This window comes from Prunus persica, chromosome G5 (genome assembly GCF_000346465.2).
Source record: "Prunus persica cultivar Lovell chromosome G5, Prunus_persica_NCBIv2, whole genome shotgun sequence".
In the NCBI taxonomy this organism is placed as follows: Eukaryota; Viridiplantae; Streptophyta; class Magnoliopsida; order Rosales; family Rosaceae; genus Prunus; species Prunus persica.
Genome location: NC_034013.1, coordinates 5,479,514 through 5,507,119, shown reverse-complemented (window position 1 = coordinate 5,507,119; position 27,606 = coordinate 5,479,514). Strand labels below are relative to the sequence as shown.

The 27,606-nt window shown below is 38.0% G+C and overlaps 3 protein-coding genes across 4 annotated transcripts; 2 read left to right on the top strand and 1 right to left on the bottom strand.

Moving 5' to 3' along the window:
* Positions 5,240 to 8,769, top strand: LOC18777422 (wall-associated receptor kinase-like 3). Its single transcript, XM_020564704.1, has 3 exons — positions 5,240 to 6,155; positions 6,940 to 7,128; positions 7,281 to 8,769. The coding sequence occupies exons 1-3, from the start codon at positions 5,240 to 5,242 to the stop codon at positions 8,444 to 8,446; spliced, it is 2,271 nt and encodes a 756-aa protein (XP_020420293.1). The 3' UTR covers positions 8,447 to 8,769.
* Positions 17,564 to 23,286, top strand: LOC109949166. 2 transcript variants are annotated; one of them, XR_002271682.1, is made up of 5 exons: positions 17,720 to 17,863; positions 17,990 to 18,110; positions 19,146 to 19,381; positions 19,707 to 19,819; positions 22,772 to 23,286. XR_002271682.1 is itself a non-coding variant. In XM_020563888.1 (3 exons), the coding sequence occupies exons 1-2, from the start codon at positions 17,790 to 17,792 to the stop codon at positions 18,099 to 18,101; spliced, it is 186 nt and encodes a 61-aa protein (XP_020419477.1). In that variant the 5' UTR covers positions 17,564 to 17,789; the 3' UTR covers positions 18,102 to 18,111; positions 19,146 to 19,638. The 2 variants fall into 2 exon arrangements, 1 of the variants encoding a protein (XP_020419477.1); XM_020563888.1 differs by lacking the exons at positions 19,707 to 19,819; positions 22,772 to 23,286 and having other exon boundaries at positions 17,564 to 17,863; positions 17,990 to 18,111; positions 19,146 to 19,638.
* On the bottom strand, positions 21,124 to 24,369 carry LOC18777635 (beta-amylase 3, chloroplastic). Its single transcript, XM_007209805.2, has 4 exons — positions 23,490 to 24,369; positions 22,780 to 22,990; positions 22,402 to 22,512; positions 21,124 to 22,268 (listed from the first exon to the last, which is right to left on the bottom strand). The coding sequence occupies exons 1-4, from the start codon at positions 24,017 to 24,019 to the stop codon at positions 21,477 to 21,479; spliced, it is 1,644 nt and encodes a 547-aa protein (XP_007209867.1). The 5' UTR covers positions 24,020 to 24,369; the 3' UTR covers positions 21,124 to 21,476.

The window sequence follows — 27,606 nt, the reverse complement described above, 5'->3', positions numbered from 1 at the left end:
GGTCGCACGTGGCGTAGGTTATTCGGCGTGTTGACAGGCCCCATACGTGGCGTTGGTTGTACCGGCGTATGGGGAGATTATGTGAAATACAGATAAATGAAATAAGGTATCTCATATGTGTGGAATTGGATTTTATGGAAGAACTACGTGTGGCTTGATCCCTCAAGGAGGATACGTAGGCAGCCTAAGGTTATTAAGTGTGGCCGCAGACTAAAGGTTAGTCACAATTTATATCTGAATTGGTTGCCTTGCCTTGTTTAAGGCATGTATTGTTTTGTTAGCGTGTTTGGTAGTTTGTTGAGAATTATTGGAAGGCCAACGGCCGTTTATGTGAATTGCATGAAATTATATTGTGCATGCTGCCAGTTGTGGATATTAAATGTGTTTTTATGCAGGTTGTAATTTTGAAAAATGTTTAATTTATAGGGGAGACTGCCGAAATTTCGGCAGGAAGTCTCGGTATTTAGTAAGTGGGCCTGGCGTCGGGGTGATGTCAGGTTTTGAGAAATTCGGGGCGGGTCCTTTCACACTTTCTTGGTATGGCAGTGATTCAAACTGAAAATTGCATTTTCATAAACCAAAAGAAATATGCACTGACATTATTGAGCAAGTTTGGTTTGAAACAATGTAAACCAGTTAGTACTCCTCTTGTGGCAAGTGAGAAACTGTGTAAGGATGATGGAAGTGAACCTGCAGATGAGAATGAATATAGACAAATGGTTAGTAGCCTATTGTATTTGACAGCTACAGGACCAGACATAATGTTTGCAGCTAGCCTATTAGCTAGATTCATGCATTGTCCAACAAAGAAACACTATGGAACGGCTAAGAGGGTGCTGAGGTATATTCAAGGCACCATTGATTTTGGTATTGAATATCAGAAGGGAAAAGAGGCTATCCTAATTGGATATTGTGACAGTGATTGGAGTGGAAGCCAAGATGACATGAGAGGCACCTCTGGCTATGCCTTCTCCTTTGGTAGTGGAGTATTCTCTTGGGCATCAGTCAAACAACATAGCGTAGCTCTCTCTATAGCTGAAGCTGAATATGTCAGCGCAAGTGAGGCTACTACATAGGCTATATGGCTGAGATTTGTGCTTGAAGACTTTGGAGAATTGCAGACTGATGCAACTCCATTAATGGTAGATAATACCTCTGCCATTACAATGACAAGAAATCTTGTTTTCCATCAGAAAACCAAGCACATCAACCGCAGGTATCATTGCTTTGCAAGATGGGGTAGTGGACTTGAGGTACTGCAAGTCTGAAGAACAAGTGGCTGACATTTTCACTAAAGCTCTACCTAAAGATCGGTTCAACTATCTTAGAGGATTGCGTGGTGTTAAACCAGTTAACAATTTAGAAGGGAGTGTTGAAGCATAAATTGTTTTCAGGTTTTAGATTGTTAGTTAGCCAGGTGTATGGCTCATATGCCATCACATATTGTTGGACTAACATGTCTAGATTCATGCCAAGTGTACAGCTCATAGGCGGGTACAATTGTACTGGCTGAGTCGTTTTTGTATTGGTTTCAAGTTATATATATTGAAAGGAGAATGAGATCACACAATGAGTGTGCATGATTACAATCATTGCCTAACAGACTCTCTCTCTCTCTCTCTCTCTCTCTCTCTCTCTCTCTCTCTCTCTTTTCTCTCTGAAACGTTTCCTCATATACTTTCTGTGCAAGAACACATGCTATTATATAGAAACTCCAATAACTTGGACCCAGAGTACTTTCAATCAAGCCAATTTACGGAGAAAAGTGATGTCTATAGCTTTGGAGTGGTCCTTGTTGAGCTCTTGACAGGGCAAAAACCAATTTCTGTAGTAACATTGTCACAAGAAGAAGAATACAGAAGTCTTGCCGCATATTTCTTACCTCGATGCAAGAAGATCGTCTGTTTAACACTGTTGATGCTCAAGTTCTGAAGGAGGGCTCTGAAACAGAAATCCAAGTTGTCGCTAACCTTGCAAGGAGATGCTTGAATTTGAATGGAAGAAACCGTCCTACAATGAGAGAGGTTACATCTGAGCTAGAGGCTGTACAAAAATCAAGAAAACCTTCCATTAGTGCCCAGCAAAATTCTGAAGGGGTTGATTTTGTGGAAGATGATTCAGTTAGGCATTGGGATGTTGAATCACTTCAAGAAGTGTCATCTAGCTTCTAAAAACATGGGTTTATGCCATTGTTGCCATCTACAAATTATGGTGAATTCCTTTTAATTGAATAAACTTTGTTTCATTTAACGTTGTTGAACACATATGTTATGTTTTTCTTATGATCTCGTTACTTCAACACTTGTACTTGGGAATAAAACATAAAAAAAAGAAGCTTAATTTCGTGTATAAACCAAATTTGCAGCTATTTTCTAATTTAAAGTTGAAGCCCAAAAATAAAACTCAACTCCCTCCCATCCACTAATCCAACATTTCCAAATTTCCAAATTTTCAACATTTTCTTGTTTGGCTTTGTCTTATCATCACTAGAAGCCCAAAAATAAAACTCAACTCCCTCCCATCCATTAATCCATCAATGAATTCAAAGAGATTCAACTAAAAAGATAATGGTTGATGGTGTTGGAGACGTGGATGGAGGGTGTGAAACTGAGGAAAATGAGGGGGCTTGAGACCGTAATGAAGATGAGGGAGAAGCCCTTCTAACAACTTTTCTAGCAAACATTGCTAGAAGCTTTTTTAGCTCTTTTAGAAGGGTTTAACTTCAGGTGCCATGAGGGGAGGGGGAATCCACCACCACCGTGGTCAGAACCCACTGGCAGGAAGTTAGAATTTTAAAGTCATAATAAAAATGGCTTATATATCACATATAGGCCATCGTTAATATACTTGGTTTGGTTATCGAAATAGTTGAAGCCAAAATCAAAATTTTCAGTATTTTTCGGTTCATTTTGTTTCAGCTCAAAACCTCAAAAGTCTGTAAAAACATCAAAAACTCTGCCCAAAAAAAAAACATCAAAAACTTCAAGGAGTTCCACTATTTTTATTTTTTATTTTTTATTTTTGACTTTTGCGTCAAAACCCTTTAAAACTCCAAAAGCTCAAATGCCTTTCTCTCACTCTCGCGAATATCACTAGTTCTGTCTTTTGTTTCCCAAACCCCAATTCATGAAAATGGAGAAATCCTTCACTCTGGTTCAGACAGTTGTCACTGCAACAGTTTTAAAACCCATACCAAGGTGATAAAAATGATGTTTCCGTAAAGGAGCCATTTTTCAGGTGCCAATTTATCTTTATAATTAATTTAATTACACTAGAAGCTTGTGGATAGGGAACTGTGCACGATAAGGTTCTTCATTGTTCTTTGACTGCAAAAAGTTACCCATCACAGCAGGCCGCAAAACTTCCTCTGCATAATTCTGGGGAAAAATTTGAGAGATTTGGATTTGGGAAAAAATATGAGGAACTTGATTTAGAATTTTGAATTTGAATATGAGAAATTTGAGATAAGGGTTTACAGACAATTTAGGATCGATTGCTCTGATACCATACTAAAATTTGAATATGGTTTGAATAATTTGGGTTGAGTTTTATTTTTCTCCATAAGGAGATATATATAGGAGTTTGCATGAATGTTTTACAAGGAAATAGATACAGTAATCAATTAGGATAGTATCTCCTAGTTATACAATGATTTGTCAACTATATAGAATTGTTAGTTTTAAGATTGTTAGAATTGGCTTTCCTTGCCAAATGTACACTTTCATGTAATTCCTCTTAGCTCATCTTTAGAAATTAGGCATTGGGTATTTGCTACAAAGTTGAAGTACATTGAAAAGCTTATGAGGCTACAAAACCATGGTAATTTGTGCATTCATTTATAATGAGCATAAATAGGGAAATCAGCATTTGCATCCATATACTTTGTCGAGATGACTAGTCATATAGGCCAAATCAGCATATAGGTTTGTCGAGATGACTAGTCATTTGGGCCAATATTTCCAGCACGGGATTTTTGACCAAGGCACATGATTTTGCTTATTGTAAGTCCAATCATTGGCTACCAAGTGTACTTCTGACCTACCAAAAAGGTTAGGGCTGGTCTGGACTCACCATCTCTCTCATTTACAATTTCTGATATAATTTTTAGAGAGAGAGAGAGAGAGAGAGAGAGAGAGAGAGAGAGTGGTCTTCTTCTTCTCTGCATTTGCAGCTGGGTATGGTTTGAGTTTTCAAATATGGTTTTCAAATAGCTTTTGAAATATGCTTTTATTTTCGAAATCTACTTCACCCATTGAGAAATTTTGAGAGTAAAACTTATACTATGCATTTTCTAAGGTTTTTCATTGTGAGATTTTGATGTTTTTTAAAATCTGCTATGCTTTTTATAATCTGCATCTGGGTTCAGTTATGACTAGTCATCTTCTTTGTCTGCATCTGGGTTTATTATGACTAGTCATCTGGGTTCATTATGACTAGTCATCATTCCTAGTCTAGATCAAATTCTTGGTTGATTTCTTCAAGAGTACGGTTTCTTGAAGGAATTGACCTTTTCATCTCAGAATCTACATTTCATTATGTTTGTTCGATCTGGAGCTGAGTCGCCGGTGCTATGGAGTGAAGGAGCTGATGGACTAGCTGTCACTTACATGACGGACTAGCTACTAGCTTAACTAAGTTGGAGAAGAAGATTGCACAAAGGAGGTATAGCTTGTTTCCTAAATAGATCTAGGATTTCTTTAGCTTGCTTGTGTATTTTCTGTAAGAATCTTCTTTGCTTAGTGGATTGCCTGGTCGGATAATTACCCCTAGTTTTTCCCAGTTGTGGGTTTCTGGGTGAACAATTTTCTGGTTTTGTTGTGAACAATTTTCTGAATTTGTGTGCTTGATAGTTGACTAGTCATCTTGTAGATAGTCAATGACCATTTGCAAGGCGATAAGTTTTAATCATCAACCTCTTATAAATAGTCTCCATTCATCCTCCAAGTTAGGCAACATATCCATATTATGACTAAACAAGCCCATAACATGTTTAATACAAAAAAATGATCCTTTACTCATAATAATTTTATAATTTGTAGACCAATTCTCTATATAGCATGAGTCAAACATGGCTAGCTATAAACAATAATGTACACTATAATTTCCATGCAAATTCATGTGTGCACAAATCAACGAAATGTAACCATGTTCCTTTTTCCTTTTTTGGGAGCTATATAAAGTTTGATATACATCAATTTGGACTGCAAAAATCAAACTCTGCAAATCAGTTTGATAAATAATGAATATCATATCCATTATTCTGTTGTTATGGCGCATAATAATACTAAGTTGTTGCTATGGAGCTGCAACAACTAGTGCAGCATCAGCGCCTATAGCAAAGCCTAATTGCACAACGCATTGTGGAGACATTGCCATCCCATACCCTTTCGGGATTGGACCTCACAAAGATTGTTACTTAGATGAATGGTTTCAAATAGATTGCAGGCACGACAACTCTACAACCTCAGCTAATTACAGCAGACAGGCACCTTTCCTCAAGAGCGTCAACCTGGAGCTGCTAAGTATTTTTCCGTTTAATGATTATGGCGTGCAATCGGTTCAGGTTAAGAACCCAATTACTTTCTTCAGCTGCGAGGGAAAGGAAACTCGCCAACCCCAGAATTTGACGGGCAGTCCTTTCATTTACTCTCGGACAGACAACATATTCATTGCAGTGGGTTGTGACCTCTTTGCCCGTATGCGTTCAGATCATGGGCCTGTCGCTGGATGCGGGTCGATTTGTCAAAACAATGCAGACGGCGACTATGACAACTGCAATGAAGGTAATGGCTGTTGCCAAGGTACTCTTCTAACTTATGAACTCACCAATCTTAGTATTGAGATACCATCAAATTCATCAACAAAGTCAGATCCAATGGGTGATTGCAAGTATGCATTTTTGGTTGACCACAATTGGTTTGCGAATAACTTAACGTTTCGAGACGTGAAGGATATGGACAGCGTTCCTGTGGTGCTAGACTGGATGTTAAACGTACATGACTATGGTGAAAGATTCAGAGAAAAACCAGACCTGACTGACGCTAACCAATCAACATCCCTTTGCACCAGCAATAACGATTACAATGGGACCATAATGATTTGTGTCTGTCCTCCGGGCATGGAAGGAAATCCTTATCTTCTCCAACCTTGTCAAGGTACGCAAACTGAATCTCTTCTTTCTGGATTTAGATTGATAGACTTCAAGTAACATTTTTGTCTGTGAAACCTTGTTTTTATCAAATGTTTTCAAAAGAGATGAGTGGATCAGTTCGTTTGGGGGCTTACTTTAATGAATATAATTTGGATGTGGCCCAAAGCCCCATTAGGTATTTTACACGAGTTGAAATGGCATCTAAAACATGTCATTAGACAAATGCTGACCTCCTTATTAGCCATGTACCAGCACTATTAATTTTCCTCACCATCCCCAGGTTTCTGCAAACACTGAACGAGTCCATGTTCCAATCGGGTGGCCTTGGCTGGTCACATTTACACAAGGTTTCGCAGACAAAAATGTTATTTGAAGCCTATCTTTTTAAGTTCAACCATTAATTGTGAAATTACCTTTTTTTTTGGTCGAAATTGTGAAATTATTTGTAGTTCCAAACTTCTGTTGCGAAACACACCAGTTTTAAATATACATTCTGGTTCAAAACCTTTTTGCAATTTATTTTCTTTTGTTATGTATAAATATATGTTTATCTTAATAATCTAGATTATTGAACTGGTCTATTATATCTCTATCGAAGAACGTAAAGTCACACATCCAAAACTTCAAAAAAATAAGTACAAAACTACTATTGGAATTGAGTTTATTCTAGTACCAGAAAGTTTAATTAGTATTAATTATCTTTTCGCCTTTTGACAACATTCGAACATATGCGATTCTTATATGTGTGAGTTTGGACTGAAGCGTATCTCGGGTCATCATCATTTCAGATATCGATGAATGCAAAGGCAGTAGTAAGTGTGAAGTAGGCGATGTATGTGAGAATTTGGATGGGGGTTATAGCTGCTACTCAAATTTAAATGGCCGTAGATGTACACATTTTGCTTCGGACCTTGCATGCCACTTCAGAACCACATCGGGTCGGGCCTCTAAAACTGTAATCCTAGCTATTATTTCAGGTATATAGTACTCCTATCTTCTTACATCTCTCAAAATAATAATATATGCATCTTCCACCTATTATGGTAATATTATTCAAAAGTTTTTTTTGGTTACAGTGTTGTTCTAAATGTTTTTGTGTTTAGATATAATTCAATACCTATTGATGCAGGTCTTGGCTCCAGTGTTGGGGTATGGTTACTGCTCATTGGTGCATGGTTGGTACACAAAATCGTGAAGATAAAGAAAACCATTGCACGCAAGAAAATGTTTTTCAAACGAAATGGTGGTTTATTGCTAGAGCAACAGTTATCGTCTGGCGAAGTTAATGTTGACAAAATCAAGTTATTCAATTCGAAGGAATTAGAAAAGGCCACCAACAATTTTAGTATTGATAGAATTCTTGGCCAGGGAGGTCAAGGTACCGTTTACAAAGGCATGTTGGCGGATGGAAGAATTGTTGCGGTAAAGAAGTCCAAAATGGTGGACACAAGCAAACTCTCGGATTTCATCAATGAGATTGTAATTCTTTCACAAATCAACCACAGAAATGTGGTTCAAATTATGGGTTGTTGTTTAGAGACCGAAGTTCCACTTTTGGTCTACGAATTCATACCGAATGGAACTCTTTCTCAATATATCCAAGGGCAGATTGAGGAATTCACACTCACATGGGAAATGCGGTTGCAAATTGCCACAGAAGTTGCAGGAGCTCTTTCGTACTTGCATGGTGCAGCTTCCGTTCCCATATATCACAGAGACATCAAGTCTGCCAACATACTTTTAGATAGAAAATACAGAGCAAAAATTGCTGATTTCGGAACTTCAAGATCAATTTCCATTGACCAAACTCATCTGACCACATGTGTACATGGAACTTTTGGTTACTTGGACCCAGAGTACTTTCAATCAAGCCAATTTACGGAGAAAAGTGACGTCTATAGCTTTGGAGTGGTCCTAGTTGAGCTGTTGACGGGTCAAAAACCAATTTCTGCAGTAACATGGTCACAAGAAAAAGAATACAGAAGTCTTGCCACATATTTCATTAACTCGATGCAAGAAGATCGTCTGTTTAACATTGTTGATGCTCGAGTTCTGAAGGAGGGCTCTGAAACAGAAATCCAAGTTGTCGCTAACCTTGCAAGGAGATGCTTGAATTTGAACGGAAGAAACCGTCCTACAATGAGAGAGGTTACATCAGAGCTAGAGGCTGTACAAATGTCAAGAAAACCTTCCATTAGTGCTGAGCAAAATTCTGAAGGGGTTGATTTTGTGGAAGATGATGCAGTTGGGCATTGGGATGTTGAATCACTTTCAGAAGTGTCGGCTAGCTACTAAAAACATGGGTTTATGCCATTGTTGCCATCTACAAGTTATAGTGAATTCCTTTTAATTGAACAAACTTTGTTTCATTTAATGTTGTTGAACACATATGTTATGTTTTTCTTATGATCTCGTTACATCAACACTTGTACTTGGGAAAAAAAGAAAAAAGAAGAAGCTTAATTGCGTGTATAAACCAAATTTCCAGCTATTTCCTAATTTAAAGTTGAAGCCCAAAAATAAAACTCAACTCGCTCCCATCCACTAATCCAACATTTTCTTTTTTTCTTGTTTGGCTTGTCTTATCATCACTAGAAAGCCCAAAAATAAAACTCAACTCCCTCCCATCCATTAATCCATCAATGAATTCAAAGAGATTCAACTAAAAAGATAATGGATGATGGTGTTGGAGACGTGGATGGAGGGTTTGAGACTGTGAGGAAAATGAAGGGGCTTGAGACCGTAATGAAGATGAGGGAGAAATACTTCTAAACTTTTATGGCAAACGCTGTCAGAAGCACTCCTAAACAGGCTCTAAGAGAGACAAGGAAGCTAGAGTTTTTTTTTTTTTGTTACATTGGAGGAAAGAAAATCTCAATGGGGTTTGACTCAGGATGCCATGAGGGGAGGGGGAATCCACCACACCTGTGGTGGGAACCCATTGGCAAGAAGCTTGAATTTTAAAATCATAATAAAAATGGCTTATATATCATATATAGGCCATCATTGTATACTCGGTTTGGTTATCGAACTAGTTGAAGCCAAAATCAAAATTTTCGGTTTTTTTTTCCGTTCATTTTGGTTTGGCTCACTGATTTACCGATTCAAATTCCACCCCTATATGCAATCAAATCCCTGAGTTTAACATTATCATTATCAATTTTTATGTAGAAAATTAAGGTCTGAAGTTTTGTGAAAATAATTTTAAACTTCAAGCTCAAAACCTCAAAAGTCTTTGTAAAAACATCATAAACTCTGCCCAAAAAAAAGGGGTGGTGAGTTTCCCACTCCCTTTTTGTCCATTTACACTCCCTTTTATTATTATTTTTTTTTTACTATAACAAAAAAGGGAGTGTAAATGGACAAAAAAGGAGTGGAACATACAATTTCTAACAAGTGAATAAAAGAGGAGTGGGAAAATCAGCTCCCAAAAAAACATAAAACACTTCAAGGAGTTCCAGTAATTGTTTTTTTGGGTAAATTACTCAAATGGTCCTCAAACTTGTATGCGATTTATATTTTGGTCCCTAAATTAAATTATTAGTCCAAATGGTACATAAACTGTATTTTAATTGCCCATTTGATCCAACCGTTAGGTTCTGTCAATGTTGTCATCAAATTTAAGGATAAAACCGTCCAAACCGTGTATAATAGCCAGTTCTTGAAGCGACAAAGGCGTCATTCGAGGAATCCTCCTTCTTCTTCAACGAAGGCTGTGATGTCTGAAAGCTCAACAAATTCAACTCAATCCAATCGGTATTGCTTTTGTGGGATGAAGATTAAACAGCGCACTTCATGGACAGATCTGAACCCGGGAAGAAGGTTTGAGGCATGCGACCAAAATCGGGTAAGATAGAGTAAGGGTTTTGTTATGTTTAAGTGAAGAATTGAATGGTGTGCTGGGCTTTGATTGATTGTGTGTAACAAATGATGTGTAGAATAGCCAAACAAGACATCATTTCTTTGAATGGCTGGATAATGAAACATGTCCAAGAGGAAAGGAAGTGCTTCTTGGATTGCTTAGAAGACTCAGAGGTATGGAGGAAGAAATTAGAGCAAGAGATGAGCAACTGAGATTAGTGGAAGTAGAGAAGAAAAAATTGTAAGAGAAAGTGTGTGTTGTTATTGAAGGAAAAAAGGAATTGGAATGGAGTAGACAGAGACAATTGAAATTGGGGTTTGCTTTGATCCTTTCATGGTGTTTGTTTGTAATTTTGGTGATGAGTAGAAAGATTTAGCTATGAATGTTAGGTCTGTAATGGCCTTTTAGGTTTGTAATGGTATTATAGCTATGAATGTAATGTGGTGTTTGTTAGCATGAATGTAATGTGGTGTTTGTTAGCTATGAAATAGTTTGTGGAGTATTTTAGGTAAAACAATTCCATAACCAAAACCACACCCATTCCATAAATGAAAACCAATTCCATAACCAAAAACCAATCCCATAGCCAAAAACCAATTCCATAACCAAATTGCACAGCATAAACCAATTTCATTACCAATATTGAAAGTTAACTCTAATCCACAAGCTGTGATTCCATAAAATTACATCCCAAATTACAGAACCTAACCAAAAGGCAGAGTGTAACTCTAATCCAAAAGATGTAAATCCACAAAATAACATCCCAAAAGCTGTGATCCTATTATTTGTACTGTAAGCCAAAATGCAGGGCCTTTACATAACCAAAACGCATATCCTGAACAAAATCCACATCCCAAATTACACAAAACATATATATGATTCCCCCTGCCTTGTGAATGATTATGGTTGTGATAGAACTTCTGTAGGCCTTTTGAATGTTCCTCTTCTAATAGCAGCCCTTTTGAATGTTCCTCCTCTAATAGCACCCCTTTTGAATGTGGCCCCTCTAATAGCTGGAAGTTTGAATATGGAACCAGGTTGGGCAGTGACAGAAGTTGAAGATGGATTTGAGCTCTCTTGTGTAGGTGCAACTGACTGTGACAATGGTATATTTGCCATTCCTCTTGCCAAACCTCTGACCATAGTTCTTGGCAAACCTCTTCCCACACCTCTTGCCAACTAAAGAAAGAGGACCAATATAAGTTCTGAACTATATTGCAAAAAAGTAAGTGAGCATATTTGAAAAATAAACGCCAAACAACATACACTTTGTTGTGAAGAAGTAGCAACTTCAGTTGCAACAGCTGGAGCCTCATTAGCTCTTCATGTTCCTCTAGCCAACCTTTTTCCTATATCTCTTAGCATACTTCTTGGCCAACCTTTTATACCTCTTGCCACCTAAACAAAGAGGACCAATATAAGTTCGCAACTAAATTGCAAATTTGTGAGACAACATATTTGAAGAAAAATACCCCAAAAAACGTACACTTTGTTGTGAAGAAGTAGCAACTTCTTTTGCAATAGCTGGAGCCTTATTGGCTATTCCTCTTGCTTGTCCTCTGCCCCTCACTCTAACTGCCCCTCCCTCAGTGTGGACCTCTTTTTGGGGCAAAAGATGCATTTGCCTGCAAGAGCACAAGTGTGGTGGTACCAGAATTTCAGCAGGTTCTTTGGACCTAGTTTTTTTGGGCCTTCCTGGCTATACCCTAACATTTGGGGGATGTATTGGAGGATGCCCAGATTTAGCCCACTGATCCATTGAAGGGATGGGGTAAATCACTGGTTCATATGACTTCATATAAGTTGCAGGCTTGTAACATTCATCCACATAATCTATGGGGCTTTCATCCCTTTGAAAAATTGCAGAAATTGCATGGCCACATGATATCCCACATAAATCCCACCTCCGACAAGAACATGTCCTTGCCCTAAGATCCACAACAAATTCTCCACCATACATGTGGGTCACTTGATATGTTTGCAAGCCAACCACTCAAGGAATGCATGTGGAGGCATCTAACTTGTTTTTCTCAATTATCTTGAAGATTCTTGGCCCAACTGGATGTTTCCATTTCGGACATGCAGCCCTTCTATTTGCCATCCTAAGCATCACAAGAACTCCTATCCTCTCCAAGCAAGTCAAAATGGACTGATCTCTTGCATCTACTATTGCTGAATTGAAACTTTCACAAAGATTGTTCAACAACAGATCACACTTAAACCGTGTATCAAAGTGAGATCTACTCCAATTCTTTGCAAGTCTCTTACTGAGCAATTTCCACGCTTCCTCATCCTCTTGTTTCATATTTTCCATTTCTGCTTCCCACCAAGGCATAGTTGTGGCTATTGCTGCAGCCCACAATATGTGTTTTAGAGCAAAACCAGAGTGTGATGATCTAAAGTTATTATATAAGTGTCTAACACACATCCTGTGCTCTGCAGTTGGATGTAGAGTCTCAATTGCAGGTATGAGTCCCTTTTGCTTGTCGCTAATGAACACATATGACAAACCATTTGTAATCTTTAGATCTTCAATCAACAGCCTAAGAGACCAAATCCACGATTGTTTACTTTCGATGTCAAGCAATTGGGAAACTGCCATTGTTGCCATCCACCCCAACTGTTGTCAAAATTTGGCCAGGATAAGGACCTTTTACGTGGCACCCATCAATACTAATAACTGGTCTGCATCCATCTAAAAACCCTCGCCTGCAATCAGCGAAGCAAACATACATCCTTAGAAAGATAGCTTGGTCCTCCACTTGTTCAGTTTTAATTACAACTATACTTCCCTTGTTTGCCTTCTTCAATTCCTCTGCATAATCCCTTAACCTAGCATATTGTTCTATATAACTCCCTTCAATCATTACTTTGGCCCTCTTTTTGGCCCTATATATTTGATGTCTAGTGACATTCATACAATAATCCTCCAAAACATCCTCTTGCAATGATTTCACATCCAAGTCTGTGTCTCTCTTCAGCTTCTTAGAATACCTATTGCAAAGCCACTTGGATGAGGCATACTTCAACTTGTCGACCCTTCCACAAGTGTGTTCTAGGCTCATAGTCTTGATTACAAATGTAGATTCACTCTTATCTATCTTTGAATAAAATGGACATTTTAGTCCTCCCATACATACTACCTGGAGCCTCACTTTGTCATTTTTTTTTAATTTTATCAACTTACCATGTAGAATTGCATACTCCTCCACAGCTTCTTTCAATACCTTTGAGTTTGCAAATCGCATTCCCATCCTAAACTCTGGATTCCTTAAATCCACCTCTCTCCTGTTCTCCTTCAATTTTGGCAATTTCTTTTATTTTCTTTTGCCCTTTTCCTCACCATTACCCTGATCCTGATCCTCTTCATCACTTCCTGTGTCCAAATCCGATGTGTTAGCACCATCTGATGAAACCTCTCCTGGAGCATCATAAGTAGGCCCAACTTTCTCATGTCCATGGGGCTGAACAGTAGGCTCAACATTCTCACCTGCATTGGCCTGAACAGTAGGCCCAATGTTCTCACCTGCATTGGGCTCACCACTTGGGCCCCCAACTACCACATTCTCAGCTACAAGCACCTCATCTTCTTGTTCACTGAATTCATAATCACTATCCACAAATTCTGCATCATTTTCCTCATTTTCCCCTTCATTTCCAACCTCTCCATTCTCAGTTGCTGCAGCCTTATTTTCCCCTCCATTCTCAATTACTGCAACCTCATTTTCCCTTTCATTTCCAACTTCTACATATGCATCTGCATCCCCTGGTTCATTGAATGCGTGCCATGTGACACCCTTCCCATCATTTTCTACATCTACATCATAGTTATATTCTGCACTATCCAAACTAGGTCATGCAGCAGATGCTTAACTCCCAAGCTGACAGGACCCGCCTCGGAATTTCCCAGAAACCGAAGCGGACCCCGTCTTTGTTCCGACATCTTCCCGATGCCGGGCCCACTTACTAAGAAACCGAGACTTTCTACTAAAATTTTGGCAGAGTCTCCCCTGTAATTTAAGCAAACCCAACAAATAATTCAACTTGCAACACACATAAAATACAAATCCCAACCAGCAGCATGCTTTCACAATTCAACAAGTCAAACTAAATGGCCTCCGGCCTCACAAGTAAAATCTACTATGGGCGATAACAAAGCATCTACTGAATTTAGATTACAAGAACAGTTGAGTAGAAGAAATTACTCAAATCCTAACTAGGAAGGTTCACAGTTAGAGTTTCGTACACCACTTGCACGCTTCCTAGAGCGACTACTGGCTGAGGGGCGCAAAACAGAAAACATGTGAGTGGACAAAAACCAGATTTGCAGTTAAAAACAATATAGTAACCCCACCGTGTAAAAATAATGCTCAAGTCATGCAGGTTCACAATTCAATATTTAATTACTCAAAACAAGATTCTTTTTAAACTCTTCGGAATACAAATCATCTCCTTCATAAATCCCATTCTCTCAAACTTACCACTCCTGCCAAACCACTGAAAAACTCTAATTCCTCACTCACTCAACTATACATATACATATAAATATACATATATATATAAATATAACTATACATAGCTATAAGATATACTCATCACACTACCTAAGTACCGGGGAAACAATCCAACTGGGGGATCGTTTGACTAGTCCGCAGGATTTCTAGGTGCTATCCTGCGTCTAGGGATGAGCAGTCCAACCGAGGGACGAAACTCCAAAGCTCCCACATCGGAACATCCAACGCCATGTGTAGCTCCCAAACTATGTCCTACGCGCGCAGACTGGATCATCACACACCGGAACATCCAACGCCATGAGTGATGACCCTAAACACTATACAGAGTCTTTCCATACGCCGGAACATCCAACGCCACATATGGAAAGTGTCTCACACGCAGGAACATCCAACGCCGCGTGTGAAAAGTCTAATAACTGGGGAAGGTACTTACATAGTGTAATCATACAACTTCTCTCAACAACCCCTCATAATCAAGTTCTTCCACAATACTCTTCAACAACCCAAGTATCTCGTCTATAGAGAATATATATATATATATATACACTTCCCCAAAATTCTTATAAAATACACTCTCAATACCCAAAATGCCAAACTCACAATATATTGCCAAAGTGCTATATAACATCAAATTCATCTCATAAATATAATATATATTCAATAAGCCATTAAAACATTATGCAAAAATCCTTCATCAATAAAACCATGCATATGATTGAAAACAACGTCCACTCACAAATATTCCCACGCTGCTTGACCACGTGAGGGTCTTGCCTGCTGAGTACGTGCAGTCGAAACACCTATTTCGAGATATGAACCTTTAATTAATATAAAATTACGTCGAAGCGGAAATCACAAATTAAATACTTAATTCCCCAAATTCCCAATACGTGCACGTTAAAGAAGGTATCCTAAGGTCCGATTACAGGTTTAGGAATCGTTCACGATTGTACGGTTATCATTAACCCGCAAACTTTGCATTATTGAATCGGAACATCCGGGGCTCCGATTCATAATCCATAAAGTCCCATACGGTCCTAGGAATACCTAGAACAACATATTTTAATTCGGAAAAGATCTAACGGTCGGAACCTATCGAACCCGGATAACGCACAATATGCGAAAATCCGTTCGATAGTCAAACGACGTCCGAATTGAGATCCGCGAATTCCTATGCGCTCGTGACAACCTAAGGATCTCATCAGGTTAAATTGCAGCTTCACCAGCCTCGCCTACGCGCCGCCACACGCTCCGGCAGCGCGTGGGTGTGTAGAGTAATTCCGGTGACTGAAAAACTCCACACTCGAGCTCATCCTTCCTATCCTAGCTTCTACTCAAGATCAGGATCACTTCATTCAACTACGGGAAGGTCCAAATCGGGCGGCAACTGGCCGAAATTTCACTTTGAAATCCGGCCAAAACCTAGGTTTTCTAATCGATTTTCTAGACAACAAATCGGTCCAAACCTATACAACAGTCAGCTAGAACTCGGAAAATGAATGAGAAACCATACCTCACTCAACGAGTTTGGGTGGCGGAGGCGGCGGCGCGGCTACGGGAAAGCTCCGGTTCGAACCAGTCGAGCTTGTGGCCGGAGTTCGTGATTTCCGACAGGGAAAAAGGGCTAGCCTTGATCGGGACGTCTAGACGAGTCGATCGGGACCAGTGACGTGCCTGGCCGTGGTCGATGCAGAGAGAACCGAGGAGAGAGAGAGAGTCGGTGTCCGGGAGAGAGAGAGACTAAAGAGAGAGAGAGAGTCGAGCGCACGCGAGGAGGGAGAGAGAGCTAAGGTGAAAAATCTGATTTTTACCAAACTTTTTGAAATATTTACAGTTTTGCCACTGATAATGTTTTGCTCGTAACTTTTTCATTACAACTCCGATTCAAGCCTATCGCGTGTCTACGAATTCGTCTCAGTACCACCTACCCAGAAATACCATTCGTGGTCCCAAAATCCTTCCGGATAAGAAAATGACCAATTTACCCCGACTCCAAGGGTAAATTCGTAATTTATTTTAAATAATTAAAATAGACATTTAATTTGGAGTCGGGGTGTTACACAAGCCCATTACCATTTGAATTTTCCAAATCTGTATAGTACAACACAAGAACCTTATTACATGGCATGCATCCAACCATTTCAACTACTTTAGTATCAGAGGTAATAAGCTCCAATATGTTACCATCCTTTTCTCCAGCCTTTCTATACCTAATCTCCATAGTTTGCTTAATTTTCGAAATATCTATTGTATACCCCAACTCTTTGCCTATCTTCCTTAAATCCAGCAATGATAGAAAGTCATCAACAACATTATCTAAATAACAGACCTTACCACCTTTATAAACCTCATTTTCAAACATACCCCCATGGTGTAGTTCAAGAGTGACTCTGTCAGAGATAGCTGCAAAAAGTACATATCAAATTTCAGAGTTAGCTGCACACACATCTCCTTTATCTAATGCTACAGGTTTAGGGTTTTAATTTTTATTACTGTTTCACTCAATGCTAATAGTGAATTAAGTGTGAAGTAGACAACAAACGGACCAAACCAAACATAAAAACCTATACTTTGCAGTCAATGCCAGCATAAAGGAAATAAAATGCCATAGTATCTTTTGAACATAAAGAAACTGACCTTGGACCACACACTTGCAAACAAAAAGCATCAATTTGCAAAAGAAGATAAATATAAAATACAGACAGAGAATCCCTTACCGTATTTGGGATTCTCTCCACCCCAACAGAACTCAAACTCCATCAGTGACGAGCATCCACAATGATCAAAATCCAGAAATTCCCGCAAAACCCCCAAATAGGAACCCTAACAACTCCAAAATATATGTTGTTGCCTTCGCACCTCCTTTTTCACGAACTGAATACGACGTTTTGGCTAATCGGAGAAGACAATCAAAGCCTTTCAGGTTTAAAAAGACGCATATACCCTTTCAGGTTTGAAAAGACGCATATACCCATCCTAGACCCCACCACTGGCGTTAACTTGTTAAAAACTCACAGAAAATGTAATGGTTGGATCAAATGGGCGATTAACATAGAGTGTATGTACCATTTAGACTAATAATTTAATTTAGGGATCAAAATGTAAATTGCATACAAGTTTGAGGACCATTTGAGTAATTTACCCTTGTTTTTTTTTTTTTTTTCCTTTTTCCGTAAAAGCCTTTTAAAACCCCAAAAGCTCAAATGCCCCTCACTCTCGCGAATATCACTAGTTCTGTCTTTTGTTTCCCAAACCCCATTTCATGAAAATGGAGAAATCCTTCACTCTGGTTCAGACAGTTGTCACTGCAACAGTCTTCTCTGCGGTTTCCGGCTGGTACTTCCCAGTTTTCTTTTTTCCCTTATTCTGTGTCACATTCTCGGGAATCAGGTTCCCCACACCACATTCCTTTCTTTCAGTACCTGCAATCCGTTCAACCATTGTCCAATTTCTTTTTCGCAGGTACGGGTTCATGTTCGGGAGGGAATCTGCTCGGAAAGAGCTCGGCAGCTTGATCGACGATCTTCGCCGTCAAAATCCCAACTCCGATCCACCACCACCACCTCATGCTTGAATTCACTGGGTACTTTTACTTTCTCACTCCCAAAAATTCTATTTTTTTGTTTGTTTTGGTATTAACAATTTTAACTGGGTATGATGAGTTGGGTTTGATTTGTATGTCCTTTAATTTTGAAGTAATGAGTGATGATTACTAGTAACTGATCTTGGAAAATGTCATGAATTTTTCAGTGTTCTGATTTGGTGCCTTAAAATTGTAATTGATTTTGGAGTGAGGGAGAGAATGGAATGCCAAACTAAGAAGAAGAAAAAAAACAAAACACAAAACAAGCTAAAGTATATGATACGAAAAACCTGTTTGACCAATGGGTTTATAGGTTCTCTGTTTTTGCTTTGCCTGTTTTGCACTTTTTACGAACCAAACGTTTGTGATGACTGAAACCCAAAAGAAAGGATGTTTATAATATTCCTGTCAAGATAGAATGCTAACAGTTTGGTTTGTAGCAATGCTGATGGAATGCCAACACAAAAGGACTTCAGTATAATCTTTACAAAAAAATAAAGAACTTTAGTATAATTCCAGTGCTGTGACTCAAATTTAAATCAGTTATAGGTTACTCATCAAGATTGTTACCTGCTGTAAACCCATCAACATGCTTCATCTTCTTCCCTTATTGGTGAAATTTGATGATTTACATGATGATCGTGAATTGGAACTGTATGTTCATATAGCTGATAAAGATCAGTTTGCAGTTTGAACTGGTTCTTTAGTTTATTTCCTTACTGCAATCATGATTGAGGGGATGATGTATCCGTACCTTCTCTTTGACAATCACGATTAATTAGAATAGTGTTTGAACCTAAATGGTAGATGCTCATGTCCCCCTTTTTATGGTAGATGTTCTTCATGTCCCCTCTTTTTGGAGTACGTGTACGTGTAAGCTAATGTTTTATTGTTCTTATATCATTTTCTCACGGTTTCCCTCTATTGGAGAAAATATCTTTAGGACATGAATTTATGGTTGTCTGAAACTCAAATTTAAATTTGATTCATGTACTATGAACTATGGAAGTTTTATTTAGATTGTGACATATTCAGGTGCTTGGGTCAAGGTTGATGGCATCAAGTGGGCAGTGAGGAAGTCACTTTGATCCTTAAAGCTTGGAACTGAGAAAAGCAATGTCTGACGTCTTCATTAAATGCACTCCATTGCACCATATTTGGCGGTGTTTTCCATTCTTCTGACATTATCCTTGAGGGCGGAATGTGCTGTCCTGTATAGTTCAGATGATACTTCGAAACCTTTTGTATGCTGACTGACTTCTAAGATACAGGTTTCTATCGTGAGATAGTCGTTAAATTATGAATGAACTTAGATTCTTCTGTTTTGAGTGCCGTTTCTTGTTCCTTTAGTCTTTAGACGGGTTCTTCATAGATTTTTTTGTAAGGGACTTGTCCCTTGTGTTGTAATCTTCTTTCTTTTATTAATGAAAGCTGTTTTTCTTATTAAAAAAGATCTGACTGAATTTATATAATGTAGTTGGTATTGGTCATGGATTTTCTCTGAATTAATGAGGCAGGGTTACTTTTTCGATCTGGCTTTGGTCCACCATCATGATGATTAACTAATGAAGATTGTTCTTTGCATTTTCCATGCAGTGTTTTCTTTAGTTTCCTGAAAAGCTAAAATCATCTTACAGCATCTCGGAAGAGAAATCGGCTAACCCATACTGGTGTGGTGTCCCTGCAAACTTAGTGGCTAAGTGGTTGGGGTACGCAATTTTGATTCAGCTATGTTATCAGTAGTTGAGAGCTAATATTGAAAACTGCTGGAAAAGAATTACAAATAATTTAAATTTATGCTACATCTTCTTTTGGGTAAAAACAGTAGAACCTAGTAATCGGATAAATGGGAAAAAGAAGAAACATTTGGAAAAATGATTATCCGTTCTTTCTAAAACAGACAAAAAAGAATCAACAAAAAAAAACACAGATAAAAATATGCATGGAAAAAATTATCCTCTCCACTTAGAAGAAATATTGTTCTATTGGTTTTGCTAAAGAGGCATATACGTTAGGAATACAAATATATAAATCAGTAAGATAACCAATATCTGATAAAAATTAAATAAATAGAAAAACCTTCATGTAGTGGCAAGAACCTGAGTTTACCATATAGACTGCGCCAGCTAGAGACACCTAAAAAACTCAGAAAAGACTGGGCTCAAGCAGCTGATCTAGAATTGTAGGAGGAATTCAGCTTTGGGTTGAGAAGTTGAGAATTTTCTATAACGATGCTCCTAATTTAAATTCTAGAACTAGAAAAAAAAAAATAAATAAATAAACATGATTCTCTTAGTTAATTTCTAAAAGTAAAGATGCTCCTAAGTGCTCCTATTATGTCTATTTTTCTTTAATTATGTTGATCCGAACGGTGGGTTTTTTTCTAAATCAAACCCTCTTAGCCTACAGAAATCTTTAGAGATCAAGGCAATAATAAATGGAAAGTTGTGAAGAGCAGAGGGAGCAGTGATATCTGTGTTAAGCATGCTTCTAGCCAAGATAGTTGAGAAGGTTTCTAGCTAGTTAAAACCAAATGGAACTATCTAGGTGAAGCATAATACACAGCTACAATAATTCTTTTCGGGGTAGATCGGGGTAAAGGTCCAAAAAAATAGTAGCATACTAATCTCGGTTAGGTAAGGCAGCATTGTCCTTAAATAGATATGGCAGAAACTGAAGAAGGTGAAAATCTTAGGTTCAAATTTTCATGTATGTGAAAAAAAAAAAAAAAAAAAAAGGAAAAACAGAAACAGGTTTGAGAGTGCAACTTACTCGAACCCAACTCCAGACCATGGCCGAAATTTGCTAATCCTAGGAGCTGTAATTGCTTTATACTCCAAAAGCCATGTGTGCATCCATTTTTCTCACATAAACTTTTATTGATGAGTTTATGCGTTCCCTTGTTTCTAACATTCTGTGGATCAGAACATTTTAGTTTGTCTTCCATTTCCAATAATATAGGTATATTGAGGCTATAAGAAAAAAACAGAGAAACTGATGAGAATATTCAAAGTTCTTGGATGTTTTTATGCAGAAGCAAAAGGGCTTTTAACTGCATATTATTATTTAACACACTGGACTTACAACCATTTAAAAGAGTCATCCAAACATCCCCTAAACTAAATTAATAATACTTGGGTTGAATGAACAACAACTGGCCATTCATGTATGGTGACATATACAAGGATTTTTTTTTTAAATCATCTTACATAATCAGCATCTGATGCCAATAATGGTGTTTGCATATAATTATACTTCTCTCTCTCTCTCTCTCACTCAATTTTACTTTCTCTTTTCTCCTCCTATATCACAGTAATTAAGCTATACTCTGTACATGAAGATGCACGTAAATAATTTCTAAAATCTCTACACAAGAACAGTTTCCTTCGTTTTCTTGACATTCTTCTCTTTGATGAAACGAACAAAGAGGTTGCTCCCAGTGGAGTCACATTCCGACAGACTTCTGTTCCGGCCACCATCTCCCATGCCTCTCACAAATTCAACCATGTTCCTCCAGTTGTCCGCTTCAAACAATCTCTTGTTCATCCGTAGATATGTAAATGCACTTAAGGCATTGCCGGAATCTGATCTACTTGTTGCCAAAACTTGTTCAAATGCACCAGTATCATACCTCTCCAATGCATTCTCTCCTGCAAGGTCAATTCCAGCACTCTTGGTCGCCATTTTTACCTGCCGCACTAGCCCTTCTGGTGAGCAATTTGCATGTGCAGGCTGTTCTCTGTCTTTCATTTCCATGCAGGTAAAGTTTAATACAACCCCGTTTTTGCTGAACATTCTGGCTGTTGGTAGGTAACCGTCTCTATGTCTAGTGTTGTAGTAGCCAGCAGTTAATTCCGCCGCGTGTGATCTTGATCCATAGTGCCAGTGAATCCCAGCAATTTTTCCAGATAGTTTAGCCCCAGATCCTTGGAATACTCCTTTTGCAGCTGTCAGTATTCTATCTCCATGTCTGAGTAGCTTTCCGGAGTACCATTCCAGGAAGAACTGTCCATACTCAGTGTTCCAAGTTCCATCTCTTTTGAAAAATCCGGTGTCTTCAGGAAACTGATTGTACTGGCCAGCATCGTGGGGTCCACTTCTTCCCCAATCTCTCTTTCCCAGTGCCTCTGCTGATGCTTCCAGGGAAGCACTCATGTACTGAATCACATAAAAGCGTGTTCAGGAATGAAAAATATACCAAACATTTTATCAAATTATGATGTGGTTCTATTTAGGGTCATTTTACTGGGTCAACAGAAATGGATAAATGCCTTTTGTTCCCAAGAATTACCTTGTCATAACATTGGAATTCTCCTATTCCAGGAAACCTCCAAGTTCCATTGCTTTCTGGATAAGCTGGATATCTGAGCTCCCCACAAGGACCCATCCCCACTTGAATTTCCTGCAGAAGTGGTTGAAATTGAGTTTCTAATTTTGAAACAAGTTGCTTGAAAACTTTAAAATGACTTAAAATGGAGAGAAAATATTGATTGAATTAGTAAGTTTTCTTATCCAAATTAGTTTTGTTCTGTTTGATGATTTTTTCTCTCTGTGTTTTGGTGGAACACAAACAGAGATCTGTTTGTGTCTAGCTTTCTGAATTGTTGATTGCCTACTACCAAAATAATAGCATCAAATGGACTTTGACTTGTTTATTGCAGATGCTTACCACAATAACGTTGCCCAAGTAATCTCTGAATCTGTCATGGAAGCTTCTCATGTAGTCGGTGTAAACCTGGATCGGTGTTCGTCCTCCGAGAACAGGCAATGAATCACATCCCAAGGATATGTACTCAGGATTCCTCCTGCCTGATTTGTCTGTGTAAACAAGGTCAGGGTTCATGCTGACTTCTTCTAGCACCCATGGAGGTAGAGGAATGCTGAAAATTCATAAAAATGATGGTTTAGTAAAATGAAGGCATAAATCCACACCAGCTGGAGATAGATTAACTGTTGCAGAAACATAAGTATGTACAGAGTTTCTTGAGTCCTAAGTAATTAATGACTTAGAGAGAGTCTAATTCCAAAACACTATGCAGGTTATAGACTATTAGTTAGGGATGTTTTGGAGTGCATTAGTAGGAAGCACCTTTGCTCATAAACACTTTTATGAGAAGCGCAAAAAGTACTTCAGGAATATCAGAAGAAAAAAAACACTAAAAAGTGCTTTTCTAAATTCTAATCCAAAAGCACTTATATTTTTATTCCATCCAAAGTGATTTCGTTATTCTTTTTTCTTTTTTTTTGGGTAGAAAATTTTCGGTTATTCTAAAGCGCTTTTAGCCATCCTAAAACCACCTTCAAACATCTTTTCACCTTTTGCTAAATCTCATAGAGAACAATAAACATGAAATAGTGCAATTAGAGCCATAAACATACCTGCATGAGTCTCCAACATTTCCTCCACACTGATGAAAAGACATGACAACTTGGATCTTCAAGCCATGCTTCTGCACCATCTGCACAAGCTCAGCATACCCTTCCCAGTTGTACTTGGAAGGCCCATCTTTCTCCACCAATCCCCACCAGGCATCCACCATAACTCCTTCAACTCCAGCATTCTTCAAGGCCATCAAACTAGCATTCATTGCTCTTGGCTTGTTTAAATGCCCTCCATGGCTCACAGTGTCAAGCGGAAGCATCACGTACACAGGCACCTTGGAACCATTGCTGCTGTGAGCAATATTGGGGAGTGCATGAAGCATCTCTCTCCTTCCATCGGTGCCGGCGGTCATTAAGGTCTTTTCCTGCAAGAGCTGCGTCTCTTGCATCGAACTCTTTGCCCGGAGACGGCATGTTGGCTTGATTTGAGCATAGCAAATTGTCCCAGAAGACTCATCAGAGGCTTTTAGGCTTTTGTGGTCATTAAGATTGATGAAAGACGTTGAAGAACGCAGAGTTAACGTCATTTAATTTCTGTAAAAGTGCTTTGAAGGGAAGAGAGCAAAAAAAATTGATGAGATTGGATGAAGGGGTTGTGTGTCTATTTATAAAAACACATTCCCTCTTGATGTTCTTTGAAGGAGATAATGCTGGTGGGCTCTGTTTTTTTTTTTTTTTTCTTAGGCCGGTCTGGTGGGCTCTAGTTGAAAAGTGAAAAAGTGCAACTAGGCCAGCTCATTTTGTCTTTTTATTTTATTTTATATTTGATGGTCTGGGTCAGCAAACTTTTCAAAGTCATGTTCTCTATTCGTGGTTACACCTCTTCCATACTTATTACTTGCAAAACATTTGAATCTCTATCAAATTTTGAGTGTAGTACAGGTGGCCCCTGATTAAAAAAAAAGCTTAAATCTTAAACAACTTTTAGTGGTTTTGTTTCTCCTATATTTTGGGATTCAAATGCTGCTTTGAATATGAGAAATTATTTCACAGTATTGGAACATGAACGTATGGTATAATATGTTCATGTGTTATAATATAGATTTATATTAAAACACATGAATGGACGAGTTATACCACGTAGTCATACTTCTGTAATACACTATAATTACTCCTAGAACCGAGCACTTTGCCTCGACTTAGAAGTGAATTTCAGGGGAATATTAGTCATAAGATGGTTTGCATTATTTGGATAAAGTATCATAGATCATTTAGGGTGCTCAACACACTTGAAGTTTCAAGCATATGCATGCAGGCATCGTGGTTGGATATTCGGAATCGGATGTGATAAAATTAGGGGTGGGCACTCAAACTGGCGAACCGAAAATCCGAGCCGAACCACACCGAACTAAACCGGGAAAAAACTGAGTTGACCAAAAAGTCAAAAACCGATCAAAATTCGAACCGGACCGGTTTGGATCGGTTCCATGTCTTCAAAAACTGAACCGGGCCGAACCGAACCGGTGAAACTAACAAAATATATAGTTACAATATATATTTATATTTAATGCTATATTTTTAATTTCATTAAAAAAAAAACCTAATATTTATCCAAGTTCAATGTCAAAATATCTTTCTTTTCTCACTTTAATATTTATTTTTATATGAAATTGAATAATTTGTTAATTTTCAAGTAAAAAAATAATATTTCAGTTGAGAATTGTATTAAAAAATAATTTTAAAAAATAATTTTTATAATCCGGTTCAAAACCGAATTGAAACCGGAACCGGACCGAAACCGGTTCAAACCGAACCGGACAGTTTTTGAAATTTTTTTATTAAAACCGAACCGAACCAAACCGGATAAATAATACCGGATCGGTTCTAATTTGAGATAAAAACCGGTCCAAACCGAACCGTGCCCACCCCTAGATAAAATATCTTCAGCTGATATATACCCTTCCGATATTTTAAAGGAAAATCCATGTTAATTTCATCTGTCACACTTTATTTTAATTTAAGTTTGTTCATCTATCCTTAAAACCGTGTCAAGAGTCTGAAATTGAAGCTGTTGTTTGGATGGCTACTGTAATGTTCACAATTTTCAATTGGATTCTCTATTTTCTTGACCTCTGTAATTGCAAGCATACACAAATATCTACAATGTATAGAGCATATAAATATCTACAATGTAATTGCAAGCATATACAAATATCTTTTATTTATTTCTTTTTTGTAACTTTTTTTCCACAATGCAGCAAAACCCTACAAATAAGCTAGGTTCTCTTTGGTTTATGTGCACTCTCATAGACCCTGCATTTTCGTGGATCGCAAAAGATCTCAGAATTAGGACATTTTATTGGTTTTGCTTCATTTAGGATAAGAAAGAGGAGAGGCTCTTGTCATTTAGGAGGAATATTGGTGGCATGTGGTTGTAACAAAGTCTTTGCTTTCATTTCTCTTGGATTTTGTCTTTCCAATATGCCTTCAAGTGAAATATTCAAACTTTAACTTGCTTTCAATATGACTTGCGATGTGTTTTCACGTTTCCTTAATTGACTGATTCCTCGTAAATTGACATTTTTTTTGTTTTGAGAAAGGTTTAGTATAGTCGACGCCAATACACACGTGATGAGTAGATATGAGAAAAGAGCGTATACAACCATTGCACTATCAACAAGCATCGTGACCGGGTGAGCAAATGTTAGAGGGTGACATATATGACCGCGCCATCCCAGAACTTTTGGCATTTTTGACCAATTAATGCCGCATTGTTTAATTGGAAGTCATCTTCATATCTATGTCGACCTATGTTTTCTTATTCCCACCTATTTTATTTCAAATTTAGCATATGACAAAACGCCTGGGCCTAAGCCTTGAGTTCCTGGAGTCATCAAGGGCACAATTTGCGCGGAGTTGCTTTGTATATATTATAATCTCCAAATATTTGCATTACTATTTTTATTTTATTTTATGTTCTTCTGTTATTTTATTCTGTTGTAATTAATCAGAAATAACATGTTTGAGATTTGTGACAAGCAATAGAGAAATAGTACCAAGCAGGCAGGCGCATACACCATCTGTGTTTTTGGACCTTTTGAAGCCTAATTATGTGTGATGATTAAAAAATAATAAATTGTGTTTTAGAATCTTCCTTTTCCCTATAATCACTCCTAATTGTAGAAAGAAAAAAAAGAAAAGAGATTAAGCAACAAAGACGTGGATTACACGAAGCAAAGATTGTGTGAAATGCAATGCTAAGGACAGAATTGGAAAGAGAGTTTACGAAAGTGGGGGGTCCTTTATTATTGGCCTAGGACCCAGATGAATTCGAATCTCTGGGAGCTTGATGTGGATACTTTGGTCTTTTAAGTGATGATGAAATTGGTTTGTGCTTAGCCGTTGCCACGTACTTTTTAGGTCTACCATAAGTATTTTTGTGGAGGCCACGAAACCTTATCTCTTCAACTTTCCTCAGTCTTTCAATCTGAGTCACCCCTTCTGTCTCAATTCATAAGGGGGTTGAGGAAGAAACCCCACAGAAATTGCAAGGAAAAATCAATCCAAAAGGGACTTGTAGGTGAGAGAGAGAGAGAGAGAAGAGAGAGAGAGAGAGAGAGAGAGAGAGAATTGGTTCAAATTTTAGAAACAAGTGAAAAGAACAAATGAGAGTTTGCCAAAAATAGAAGAAAATTATTGTAAATAATAGTGTGTATTATTTCCCCCCCAAAATAATTTTGAAGCAAAGTAGTACTTTGACAAATGTTGCATTTTTCGGCTCGTAATTTATTCAAAAGTTGGAAAGTAGAAACATGTGAAATTACTAAATGTTTTTTTCAATGGAGAGCCTCTATCAAATTAGGAAGAAATATGCCACTAGACTAAAAGTTAGTTGATAGGTATCTAGCTTCTTGGAAATCAAAAATATTAATGTGACACAATTTACTTTGTGGGATACCTAGTCCACTTGAGATGCTTTTGTTACAGTTTCATTTCTTTGTCTTTCTATAGTCAGATTTATTGAAAAATCTTTAATATCCCGAGTACAAAACATGTTATGAGACTTTTCTTTGTAGGACTAACCCCGCATTCCTATATTAATGTCTCGTGCAATTGGTCGACTGGAACTTTCAGTTTTGCTATCATGAAAAATATAATGATGCATCCTCCTATA